Genomic DNA, 11,139 nt, shown 5'->3' on the forward strand with positions numbered 1-11,139 from the left:
GATGACCACCCAGAACATGCCAGTAAGTGCACTGGCTACACTAAATAGTGTATGGTGATCTATGATGCAATAGTGTCCCATTCAGGGTGTATCCCTGCTAATGCGTATCAGTTAACTTTGTTCATTCATCTTCAGTAACTGCTTTATACTGGTCAAGGTCGCAGTGAATCTTAATGACACTGGATGCCACACTGGGCTTGTGTTTTTCTGGAACTTGTTCATGAAAAAATGCACATTGGCAGAATCCTGAATCAATAACTACGTCATTGGAACGCTGACAATAAAGTAATGGCTTATACAGCCTACATGATGCACTTTTATACCCAAGTTGTTTGGGATGCAGCAGTTAGAGATCGCCTGCGCGTATTTTGCGTTGCGCATGTGCGGATCATCTTAATGTCGATGCGCGTGACGTCACCGCGCCGTTACCCGAGGAGCGAAACAAACATGGCGACAGAGTGGAGTGGACAGGGCTACCTGCTAACTTTAGTCGTAGTCCTTTGGAGCGCTGTGGGGGGTCGAACGGAGACGACGAGTGTTGGCTGGAGCCAGATATTGGGCATGAGACTGGAGAGGAGCAATAAACCGGCCACAATCACCGAGGACGGTGTCATTCAGGTAACGGAAGAGAGCAGTGTCCAGCTCAGGATTTACGGGCTGCAGCTCAGTTCGGACTCAGCTTCCCAGATCCGGTTCGCGGAGATCGACGAGGATAACAGGACTTGTGTCTCCGATTTTACCAAAGATATTAGTGTCGTAAATTACATGAACGTTAGCAGTCGGGGGACATCAGGTGTAGTGAGTGTAAACGTCAAGCCGCTACGAAAAACTGAGCGCGAGCGGGAATATGTCGCGTGCATCAGGAGTCAGGAAGACAAGTGGCACCTGCTGTCAGAGAACGACGGTAGGTTACGAGTTGTGGAGGAGAAAACTTCTCTGCTCCCTCTATGGCTTCAGATCATCCTGGTGTCGTGCCTGCTTGTCCTGTCCGGTATGTTCAGTGGACTAAATCTGGGGCTCATGGCATTAGATCCGATGGAGCTTCGCATAGTGCAGAGTTGTGGTACTGATAAAGAAAAGAGGTATGCCCGCAAAATCGAGCCCATTCGTAGGAAGGGTAATTACCTGCTTTGTTCCTTATTGCTTGGTAATGTCCTTGTAAATACCACGCTTACTATCCTGCTGGATGACCTTATCGGATCAGGTTTTGGCGCAGTAGTGGCATCCACTGTGGGCATTGTGATTTTTGGGGAGATCGTGCCACAGGCACTTTGTTCTCGCCATGGTTTAGCGGTTGGTGCCAACACCATCCTGCTGACCAAGTTCTTCATGCTCCTCACCTTCCCACTGTCATTTCCCATCAGCAAGCTCCTGGACTTCATTCTTGGCCAGGAAATTGGAACAGTTTACAATCGGGAGAAGTTGGTGGAGATGCTCAAGGTGACAGAACCATACAACGACTTGGTTAAGGAGGAGCTCAACATGATTCAGGGTGCATTGGAGCTAAGGACCAAAACAGTGGAGGATGTCATGACACCACTGAACAACTGCTTCATGATCAAATCTGATGCTGTGCTAGACTTCAACACCATGTCCGAGATCATGGAGAGCGGCTACACACGCATCCCAGTCTACGAAGATGAACGCTCCAACATCGTTGACATTCTGTATGTAAAGGACTTGGCCTTTGTTGATCCAGATGACTGCACAACACTTAAAACTGTGACCAAGTTTTATAACCACCCAGTCCACTTCGTCTTCCATGACACCAAACTGGATGCCATGTTAGAGGAGTTCAAAAAAGGTGAGTCATTTCACTGTAAGTAAATGATTAGGAATTGTTGACCAAATTTTTAAAAAGTCTTATCTGTCGAAATTCACTTGTCAGTCCAAGTCAATTGGCAGTCCATAACCTTGCACTGCTGAGGAGCTGAATCAATAACCATATGGCTTTTGTATTAGCTTAGTCTGCAGTGTTTTTGTGCAATCACATTAATTATTGAAACCTGTTTTATGCTGCTGAAATCATCTGTTGGTTCTAAAGTAAATGTCTTTTTAAAATCCTCATTCTATTTCTTGGTGAATTGTGTGACTGTAATTTATGGTGTTTTGGTATTTGTTGATTTATGCTATTTTATGTTGGCCTTCTTACACTAAATCATATGATTCTGTAACAGCTCTCAAACCAAATCCTAAAAATGTCCATTGACTTAAGGTTGCTTGTGGCTTGCAGATATGAGCAGCTCTTAGGGATTTATGCAATCACTGCAGCACTACAGAGACATGCCATCAGGACCATGGCTCATTTTATGTGTTTCCACTGATCACAAAAAAACTAAAAAAACTGAATGAATGGTAAAATGCTGACTCGATCATCTGCAGTCCTGAAGTAGCTCCATGTGTGTTTAGGGTAAAACAACTTGAAATTTGAGGAAAAGTATGCATGCTGATTTGGATGTTTTTATGTGATTTGACGATAGTGTAATCAAATATATGACAAAGGAGGCAGCTATCAATTCACAAACTGGACACACACTGCCTGGCTGAAGAAAAAAAGTCACACACTAATATATTGTTGGACCACCTTTTGATTCTATCTATCTATCTATCTATCCATCCATCCATCCATCCATCCATCCATCCATCAGCTTATGCAATGTCACAACACTGACGTAGTATTGATGATGGAAGAGTAGGACCACAGCGTAAAGTCTACTCCAGTACATCCCAAAGATTATGAATGGGGTTTTGTTTAAGACCAATCCATGTCTGAAAATGATGCATCATGCTCCATGAACCACTCTGTCATAATTCACAATTGACTCATCAGACCACATGGCCTTTTTCCATTGCTCGGGAGTTCAGTCTTTATGCACACTAGCAAAATTATGGCTTTTCTTCCTAATTAGCCTGTCTGATAAGTGGTTTTCCTAAGGCTACACATCTGTTTAGTCCCAATCTCTTGAGTTCTCTTTGCATTGTGTGTGTGAAAATGCTCTTATATTCACTATTAAACATAACTGTGAGTTCTACTGTTGCTTTTTTTCTAATTTGATTTCACCAAACGTTTTCCGACCACATTTCTTCCTTGAAGATGATGGTTCACTACGATAATTCTAGGTTTTAATAATGCGTTGGACAGTTCTTTATCCAATTTTAGTAGTTTCAGCAATCTTTTTTGCCGTTTTGTTTGCCGATTACATACTTTAACATTTGTACCAAAACAATGTAAAAATGGTTTTATTTATGTTATAATCTTGTCTAGTCTGCACATTTGGCCAGGGAACCAGTTCAAATACAATCAAATACAATGGTAAAAACAGTCCATTTTGATCAAATTATTGAATCTGATGACATCTGTCTTTCTCTTTTTTTCTGTCTATTTATATAGAATTATTATTGTAACCAGATCTGATTAGATATTGAAATTGACATAACCAGGTCAAATCGTTTATTTAGTGGCTTCCTTCATATTGAAGTACATGTTTATCAGTCGAGTTCATTTTGTTCACTTTAGAGGGCTTACAGTCTTTAAAATGCTACAGTTTTATTTCTGGTTGAGCTGCATGCATAAGAGAAACATATTTTATTTCAGGAAAGTCCCGATATCTAAATTTGACCAAAATATATTTTGTATCTTGGTCCAGGCAAATCTCACCTGGCCATAGTGCAGCGGGTGAATAATGAGGGAGAAGGAGACCCTTTCTATGAGGTGCTGGGTCTGGTGACACTGGAAGACGTTATTGAGGAGATTATCAAGTCAGAGATCCTGGATGAGTCTGATCTCTACAGTGAGTTGCCTTAAATGTAACTCTTTTTTTCCCTTCATTTTTATGAATAGTATCCTTTTAATTAGTTTAATGTTTGATTTCATTCTCTTTTAGCTGACAACCGAAACAGAAAGAAGGTGGACCCAAATAAAAATAAGAGGGACTTTTCAGCCTTCAAACATGAAAGCGAATCCAAGGTGAAGATCTCTCCCCAGCTGCTCTTAGCTGCTCATCGATTCCTGGCTACTGGTGAGTTTATTGCATGTTCTGAATTACTACACATAATTTGCATACAAGGACTATTTTATATCTAGATAACTCATTTTGGTATACATTTTGTTTTTTCCAGAGGTGAGCCTTTTCAGTCCACTCCAGATCTCTGACAAAATTTTGTTGCGAATCCTCAAGCATCCTGACGTCATCCAGGATCTGCGGTTCAATGAAAATGACAAGCGCTCACAGCAACACTACCTATATCAGCGTGGCAAGCCTGTTGACTATTTTATTCTCATCTTGCAGGTAAGCCTTAATATGTCACCTGCAAATTGAAAACTCTTATTAACGCATTTATGCCCTTTTTTTATCAGGGAAACCTACCATACTGGTTACTTTGTACTCATACACTTACTGACTATTGTCCATCTGTTCTGGATGGAATGAAAGCAACAGGACCACAGCTGAACAGATATTATTTGGGTGATGAATCTCAGACAGCAGTAACATGGCTGAGATTTATAAACAACCCTGTAAACAGGACTGCTGGGTCCACATTAGTTCTGTGGTCACTTAACTTTGATGATGGGCTAGAGGATGATTAACATAGTGCACATCAGGAAAAATCAGCATTAGTCTCTAAATGTTCAAAGTTGATGTGTCTAATAAATTATGCAGCAAGACTGCAGATTAAAAAATCCTGTCAAAGCTGAAAACACCACTGCTTTGTCAGTATTAGCTACTGAACACCTTTGGGATGAACTGAAATCCTGATTGTACCCCATACCTCCTCGTCTGACATCAGTGCCTCATTCATTCTCTTGAGGCTGATGAGCAAATTCTCAAATCCTTGAGGTAACAGCAAAGGGAGGACTAACTCTTGAATGGGATGTTTGAAATGCACATAAGAGTCTGATTTTCAGGTGTTCACAAACCTTTGACTATACTCTATATTACATTATTGGAATTGGAAAGGGATAACTTTAATTTCCTTATTACTGAATACTGATGGGTTACCAGCAGTTTTAAACAACACAATTATACATTAATATTAAAAGTCCATGTGTCATTGGTATGTATTTTTTTAATAATTATATTTAGTGCCACAAATTGTTGTAATTGTTAATATTGGACCAGTGGACCAATATTAGCCTACATGTATACATATACTATTTGTGACTAGCACAGTCAGCGCACTTTAAATGTCCTATGCTTGTTTACCATTAGTGATGGCTTACGGGTGTCCTTCGACTTGGTGTAGTGTTGCACAGTGAGGGGTGGTGCAGTGTTTATGACCTTTTTGGAGATAGTATTCACAAGCTCTGCTCTTCACTAATTGATCCCTCTTACGTAACAGAGCTTGTGCATCACAGCACCGCTTGCACCACTTCCTGCCTCCCGTGTCACCCCCCACACAAACCCACACACAAACAGAAAATAAATCAATACTTTCCCTGGTTCTATTTTAGTAATGGCGAAATCCACTAAGAAGCTCACAAAGAGACAAACAAAACCCCTTATGTACTGTGTAAGACATTTCTTCATGCTAATAAACTATATGCTATATTACTGGTGTTGCTCCCAAATTCCAATTTTGCACACAAAACCAATGCAACAGCACTTAAACAAAGAACATGGAATGAGAGTTCAGTGTCTGTACTGTATTCCTGATTCTGCAGAAGCCCACTGTGAACCAAGGTATGGATACAGGAAGTCATGTCCTGGATTTCATATCCTGGACCTATATTGTGGCTGGACAGGGACTTCCTGGGAACTTTGCAGTAAAGAGCAGCAACACATGGCTTCAGTGGAAGATATGGTTTATTTGCAGTACTATGCCAGCTGTTGGGCAGACAAAGAAAAGAATGTTAGGCTTTCATCTGGCCCTGCCAACTGGACCGATGACAATAGGTTATATTGGGGAGAGGGCAGAGTATTTTTTCCTGCCATTTTTCACTGCCTCTTTCTTTGCTTTAAGAACCTCTTGGGTTGCTTTCATTATATGTTTTGGATCATTATACATCTGAACTGTAAAGCAGCATCCTATCAGTTTTGTAGTATTTGAATATATCAAATGTTCCCTGGTGGCACCATACTTTCACCTCCCTGGCCAGGGTTCAAAACTATCCCACTGGAAGGTTGCAAGACAGTGCACCCACTGTGCTTGTTCCAACCCTGAATAAAAATGGGAGGATTGTGCCAGGAAAGGCATCAAGCATAAACTGTGCCAAAATAAATATACTGATCATATGTGGCGATCCCCTAATGAGAACAGCTGAAAGAAGAACAACTTCAATCAACAGTCACATCATCAATAACACCTGTGACACCGTTCTATTGGCAGTCATACATATCCATGCTTAGGATGCTGTCCTTCTCCATTTCCGTCATTCAGGTACAAGTTAATCTGGTTTTGCTCTGTCTAAAAAATTGTGTTCCAGAGCTGGTCAGGCTTTTTTAGATGTATAGCAAAGTCTAATCTGTTCTTTCTTTTCTTGAATGTTATCAGTGGTTTGCATCTTGTGCTAAAGCCCTCTGTATTTACCTTCATGAAGGTTTCTCTTGTTTGTAGACTTTGACAGTTGTACATTTACCTCCTCAAGAGTGTTCATGACATGGCTAGATGTTGTCGGGTGGGGGGGGTTAGGTTGTTCTTTGCTTTGCTTACTTGGTCTTCCAGGCCTTTCAGTGTTGCTGAGTTCACCAGTGCATTCCTTCTTTTTAAGAATGTACCATATTGTTCGTTTGGTCACTCCTAAAGGTTCTGCTATTTCTCTTATAGGTTTGTCTTGTTTTTTCAGCCTAATGATCATCTTTAATATGCATTTATACCTTATTGGACTGCGTATTGAGAATTCCCAAGAAACAGCCAACATCAAATAAGTCACAACAAATTGAATCAACTTCAGACCTTTTAATTCCTTAATTTGTTATAAAATAATTTAGAAACAGGCCAAACCTGGCTATGCTTCATCAGTCAGTTATTTGAGCTGTGAACTGTTGACTTTTAGGGTGAACATGGCAGATTTTAAAACATTTGTAATTGGACATATTTATTTAGCATTTTTAAATGTGCAATGTCTCCAGTGTCAGTGCTTTAACATTGATTAGTAAAGCTGTAAAGCACTATCTACAGTGAGGGAAAATAATTATTTGATCCCCTGTTGATTTTGTATGTTTGCCCACTGACAAAGAAATGATCAGTCTATAATTTTAATGGTAGGTTTATTTGAACAGTGAGAGACAGAATGACAAAAAAAATCCAGAAAAATGCATTTCAAAACAGTTATACATTGATTTGCATTTTAATGAGTGAAATAAGTATTTGACCCCTTCGCAAAACATGACTTACTACTTGGTTACTACTACCCTTGTGGGCAATCACAGAGGTCTGACATTTCCTGTAGTTGGCCACCAGGTTTGCACACATCTCTGGAGGGATTTTGTCGCACTCCACGATGTGAGATCTTTCATGGAGCCTCAGACTGAGAAAGAGGGAAAGTTATTTTGTGTTTCTTCCATTTGCGAATATTCACACCAACTGTTGTCACTTTATCACCAAGCTGCTTGGCAATGGTCTTGTAGCCCATTCCAGCCTTGTGTAGGTCTACAATCTTGTCCCTGACATCCTTGGACAGTTTGGAATCTGATTGATTGATTGCTATTGTGGACAGGTGTCTTTTATACAGGTAACAAGCTGAGATTAGGAGCGCTCCCTTTAGGAAAGTACTAATCTCATCTTGTGTTTACCATACACTGTGCATTTTATACTATTCCCTATAGGCCTTTAAGTTATGTAAATTGTTTAAGCAAATCTTTGAAACATTGGATGTTTAATCCTTCAAGTGCTCTAAAAAAAATCAATGCACCACAGTAAGTAATCAGTCAGTCAATTATAACCTATTAATGAGCTTGTGTCAAATCACATAGTAAAAATGTACTCAATTAAAACTTATATATAACATTACATTTATCATTTATATATATAATTAATTATAATTAAAATAATATATAACATTAGCTAAACATTATAATATAAATAGTATAATATATACTATAGTATAATATATAATATAAATATATTTAATTAATACAGGAGGGCTATGTGACTGAATTGTGCTGTAATTCTGGAAGTCAAGAAGCTTGTCATTTCCACCATGTGCAGCTGATATAGCTCATAGTAAAATGAAACAAGGTTCCGCCAAGACCAAGGTGCTTCATAAAACAACACCGAGCTACGAAACATGGGCAGTGCAGACAGACAATACAATACTCTACCAGACAGATACATTAAATAGCACTGACCAGTATGCAGTCTGTATGGACCAAGAAAAGGATGCTTGTAAAATATGTACAAAGTTGGTAGAGGCATTCAGAGTGTGATGTGCAAAAACAGCATTAATGTGTCACTTTAAATTGTAATGTGCAAGGAACAATCTGGAAAATGATGGCAGAAGGGTAAGAGTGTGTGTGAGGGGTGTGTGGGGTCATCCACATTGCTGTCCACTAGCGCTCTCAGCACATTAACACCATTCTGTATTACCTCCTCACTTCTGGTTCTGATTTGTTGGCAGGGCTTTCAAAAACAGTGTGTAATTGAGCTTTTACTTATGCGTGCACCTGAACTAGGAAAGCAGAGGTGAGAATATTCCAATCGTGTGTCATGCAAACAGATACCCATATCTGGTTTCTGGTTTTCTGAGGGGAAACTTGTAACTGGGGCAAGGAGATGCGAAAAATATGAGGAGTGAGACACTGAAGCCTGTGTGTGTGGTCTGCTGACTGCATATACACTATTCATGCTGTGATCTGGTTTCTTAATCCTAGGATTACTGCTCCCACACCTCTCTTAAGGTTTGTATCATATAGCCTGTTTGAAAATAGGCAAGCGCAGTTTGATGGAGCTATAGGAGCTGGAAAGTTCATAGACACTCTGGTGTGATTCAGAAAACAACATTGGAGTCAGTAAAGTCAAATGTTTGTTTTGTTATAAGGTTTATGAGTTACTTCACAAGCACAGGAAGAGCCAAAGCTGCCCAATGCTTATTCCTCTCTAGTAAGACAGTGAGATTTGTGAGCAAAAGGGGTGTCTGTTTTTATTAACTGGCTTGCACTGAAACCACCAGTTATGTCCCCTTTGCCATGGACAGTAATATTAAAATTTTCTTTTTATGTATTTATATATATATACAGTATCTCACAAAAGTGAGTACACCCCTCAAATTTTTGTAAAAATTTTTATTATATCTTTTAATGTGACAACACTGAAGAAATGACACTCTGCTACAATGTAAAGTAGTGAGTGTACAGCCTGTATAACAGTGTAAATTTGCTGTCCCCTCAAAATAACTCAACACACAGCCATTAATGTCTAAACCGTTGGCAACAAAAGTGAGTACACCCCTAAGTGGAAATGTCCAAATTTGGCCCAATTAGCCATTTACCCTCCCAGGTGTCATGTAACTTGTTAGTGTTACAAGGTTTCAGGTGTGAATGGGTTAGGGTTAGGAAGGAAGCCTCTACTAAAGATGATGCACAAGAAAGCCCGCATACAGTTTGCTGAAGACAAGCAGACTAAGGACATGGATTACTGGAACCATGTCCTGTGGTCCGATGAGACCAAGATAAACTTATTTGGTTCAGATGGTGTCAAGCGTGTGTGGCGGCAACCAGGTGAGGAGTACAAAGACAAGTGTGTCTTACCTACAGTCAAGTATGGTGGTGGGAGTGTCATGGTCTGGGCCTGCATGAGTGCTGTCAGCACTGGGGAGCTACAGTTCATTGAGGGAACCATGAATGCCAACATGTACTGTGACATACTGAAGCAGAGCATGATCCCCTCCCTTTGGAGACTGGGCCGCAGGGCTACTGCATGATATCCAACATGATAACGACCCCAAACACACCTCCAAGATGACCACTGCCTTGGTGATGGACTGGCCAAGCATGTCTCCAGACCTAAACCCTATTGAGCATCTGTGGGGCATCCTCAAACGGAAGCTGGGGAAGCGCAAGGTCTCTAACATCCACCAGCTCTGTGATGTCATCATGTAGGAGTGGAAGAGGACTCCAGTGGCAACCTGTGAAGCTCTGGTGAACTCCATGCCCAAGAGGGTTAAGGCAGTGCTGGAAAATAATGGTGGCCACACAAAATATTGACACTTTGAGCCCAATTTGGACGTTTCCACTTGGGGGTGTACTCACTTTTGTTGCCAACAGTTTAGGCATTAATGGCTGTGTGTTGAGTTATTTTGAGGGGACAGCAAATTTACACTGTTATACAGGCTGACCTACAGGTATATCACATCATGTGCAGATGATTAGAACATTGTTACAGAGCATTTGAAGGAGGCTTGTCTTATTTAAACCTCAGACATTTGGTTTGCTCTTAATTGTTGAAGTGAGAGGTATCACTATGGTGAGATTCAAAGAGCTCTCTGAAGCCTTCAGAAAGAAGATTGTTGATGCTTATGAGTCTGGTAAGGGATATAAAAAGATCTCAGAGGAATATGTAATGAGCCATTTCATTGTCCAGAAAATCATTTACAAGTGGAGAACATTTTAAAACGACTGCAAACATGACCAGGTCAGGCCGTCCAAGCAAATTCACCCCAAGAGCAGAACACAAGATGCTTAAAGACGTCTCCAAAAACCCTAAAATATCATCATGGGACCTACAGCACGCTTTTGCTACAGTTTATGCCAAAGTGCATAAATCTACAATCAGAAAAAGACTACACAGCTTTAATTATTATGAGAGGTGTGCAAGAAGGAGACCTTTGCTGTCTACAAAAACATGAGGGCAAGACTGAAGTTTCCCAAAGAACACAGAGACAACCTAAGGTCAAGACTTCTGGAATAATGTGCTTCAGACAGATGACTCGTAAATTGAATTATTTGGGCACCATAACAGGGCATGTTTAGCGTATAACAAATACAGCATTTCAGCAACCTCATACCAACTATGAAACATGGAGGTGGAAGTCTTATGGTTTGGGGATGCTTTGCTGCAGCAGGACCTGGCTGGCTGTTTAATAAGTGTAAAGTGGTATTTTGTTGTTTACATATATATATATATATATATATATATATATATATATATATATATATATATATATATATATATATATATATTAGGGCTGTCAATCGATTAAAA

The 11,139-nt window shown here is 40.1% G+C and overlaps 1 protein-coding gene across 2 annotated transcripts in view; it reads left to right on the forward strand.

Annotated features, from left to right (window-relative positions):
• The first annotated feature begins 387 nt into the window (after nucleotides 1-387).
• The window catches only part of LOC131367067 (metal transporter CNNM4), a 23,018-nt gene continuing 12,266 nt past the window's right edge, over nucleotides 388-11,139 (forward strand). For both annotated transcript variants that reach the window (XM_058412277.1, XM_058412278.1), the window contains exons 1-4: nucleotides 388-1,804; nucleotides 3,648-3,791; nucleotides 3,885-4,019; nucleotides 4,120-4,289. In XM_058412277.1, the coding sequence (XP_058268260.1) occupies nucleotides 397-1,804; nucleotides 3,648-3,791; nucleotides 3,885-4,019; nucleotides 4,120-4,289 (1,857 nt within the window). In that variant the 5' untranslated portion in view covers nucleotides 388-396. The remainder of the gene's footprint in view (nucleotides 1,805-3,647; nucleotides 3,792-3,884; nucleotides 4,020-4,119; nucleotides 4,290-11,139) is intronic.

Source organism: Hemibagrus wyckioides, linkage group LG16 (assembly GCF_019097595.1).
Source record: "Hemibagrus wyckioides isolate EC202008001 linkage group LG16, SWU_Hwy_1.0, whole genome shotgun sequence".
Taxonomy (NCBI): Eukaryota; Metazoa; Chordata; class Actinopteri; order Siluriformes; family Bagridae; genus Hemibagrus; species Hemibagrus wyckioides.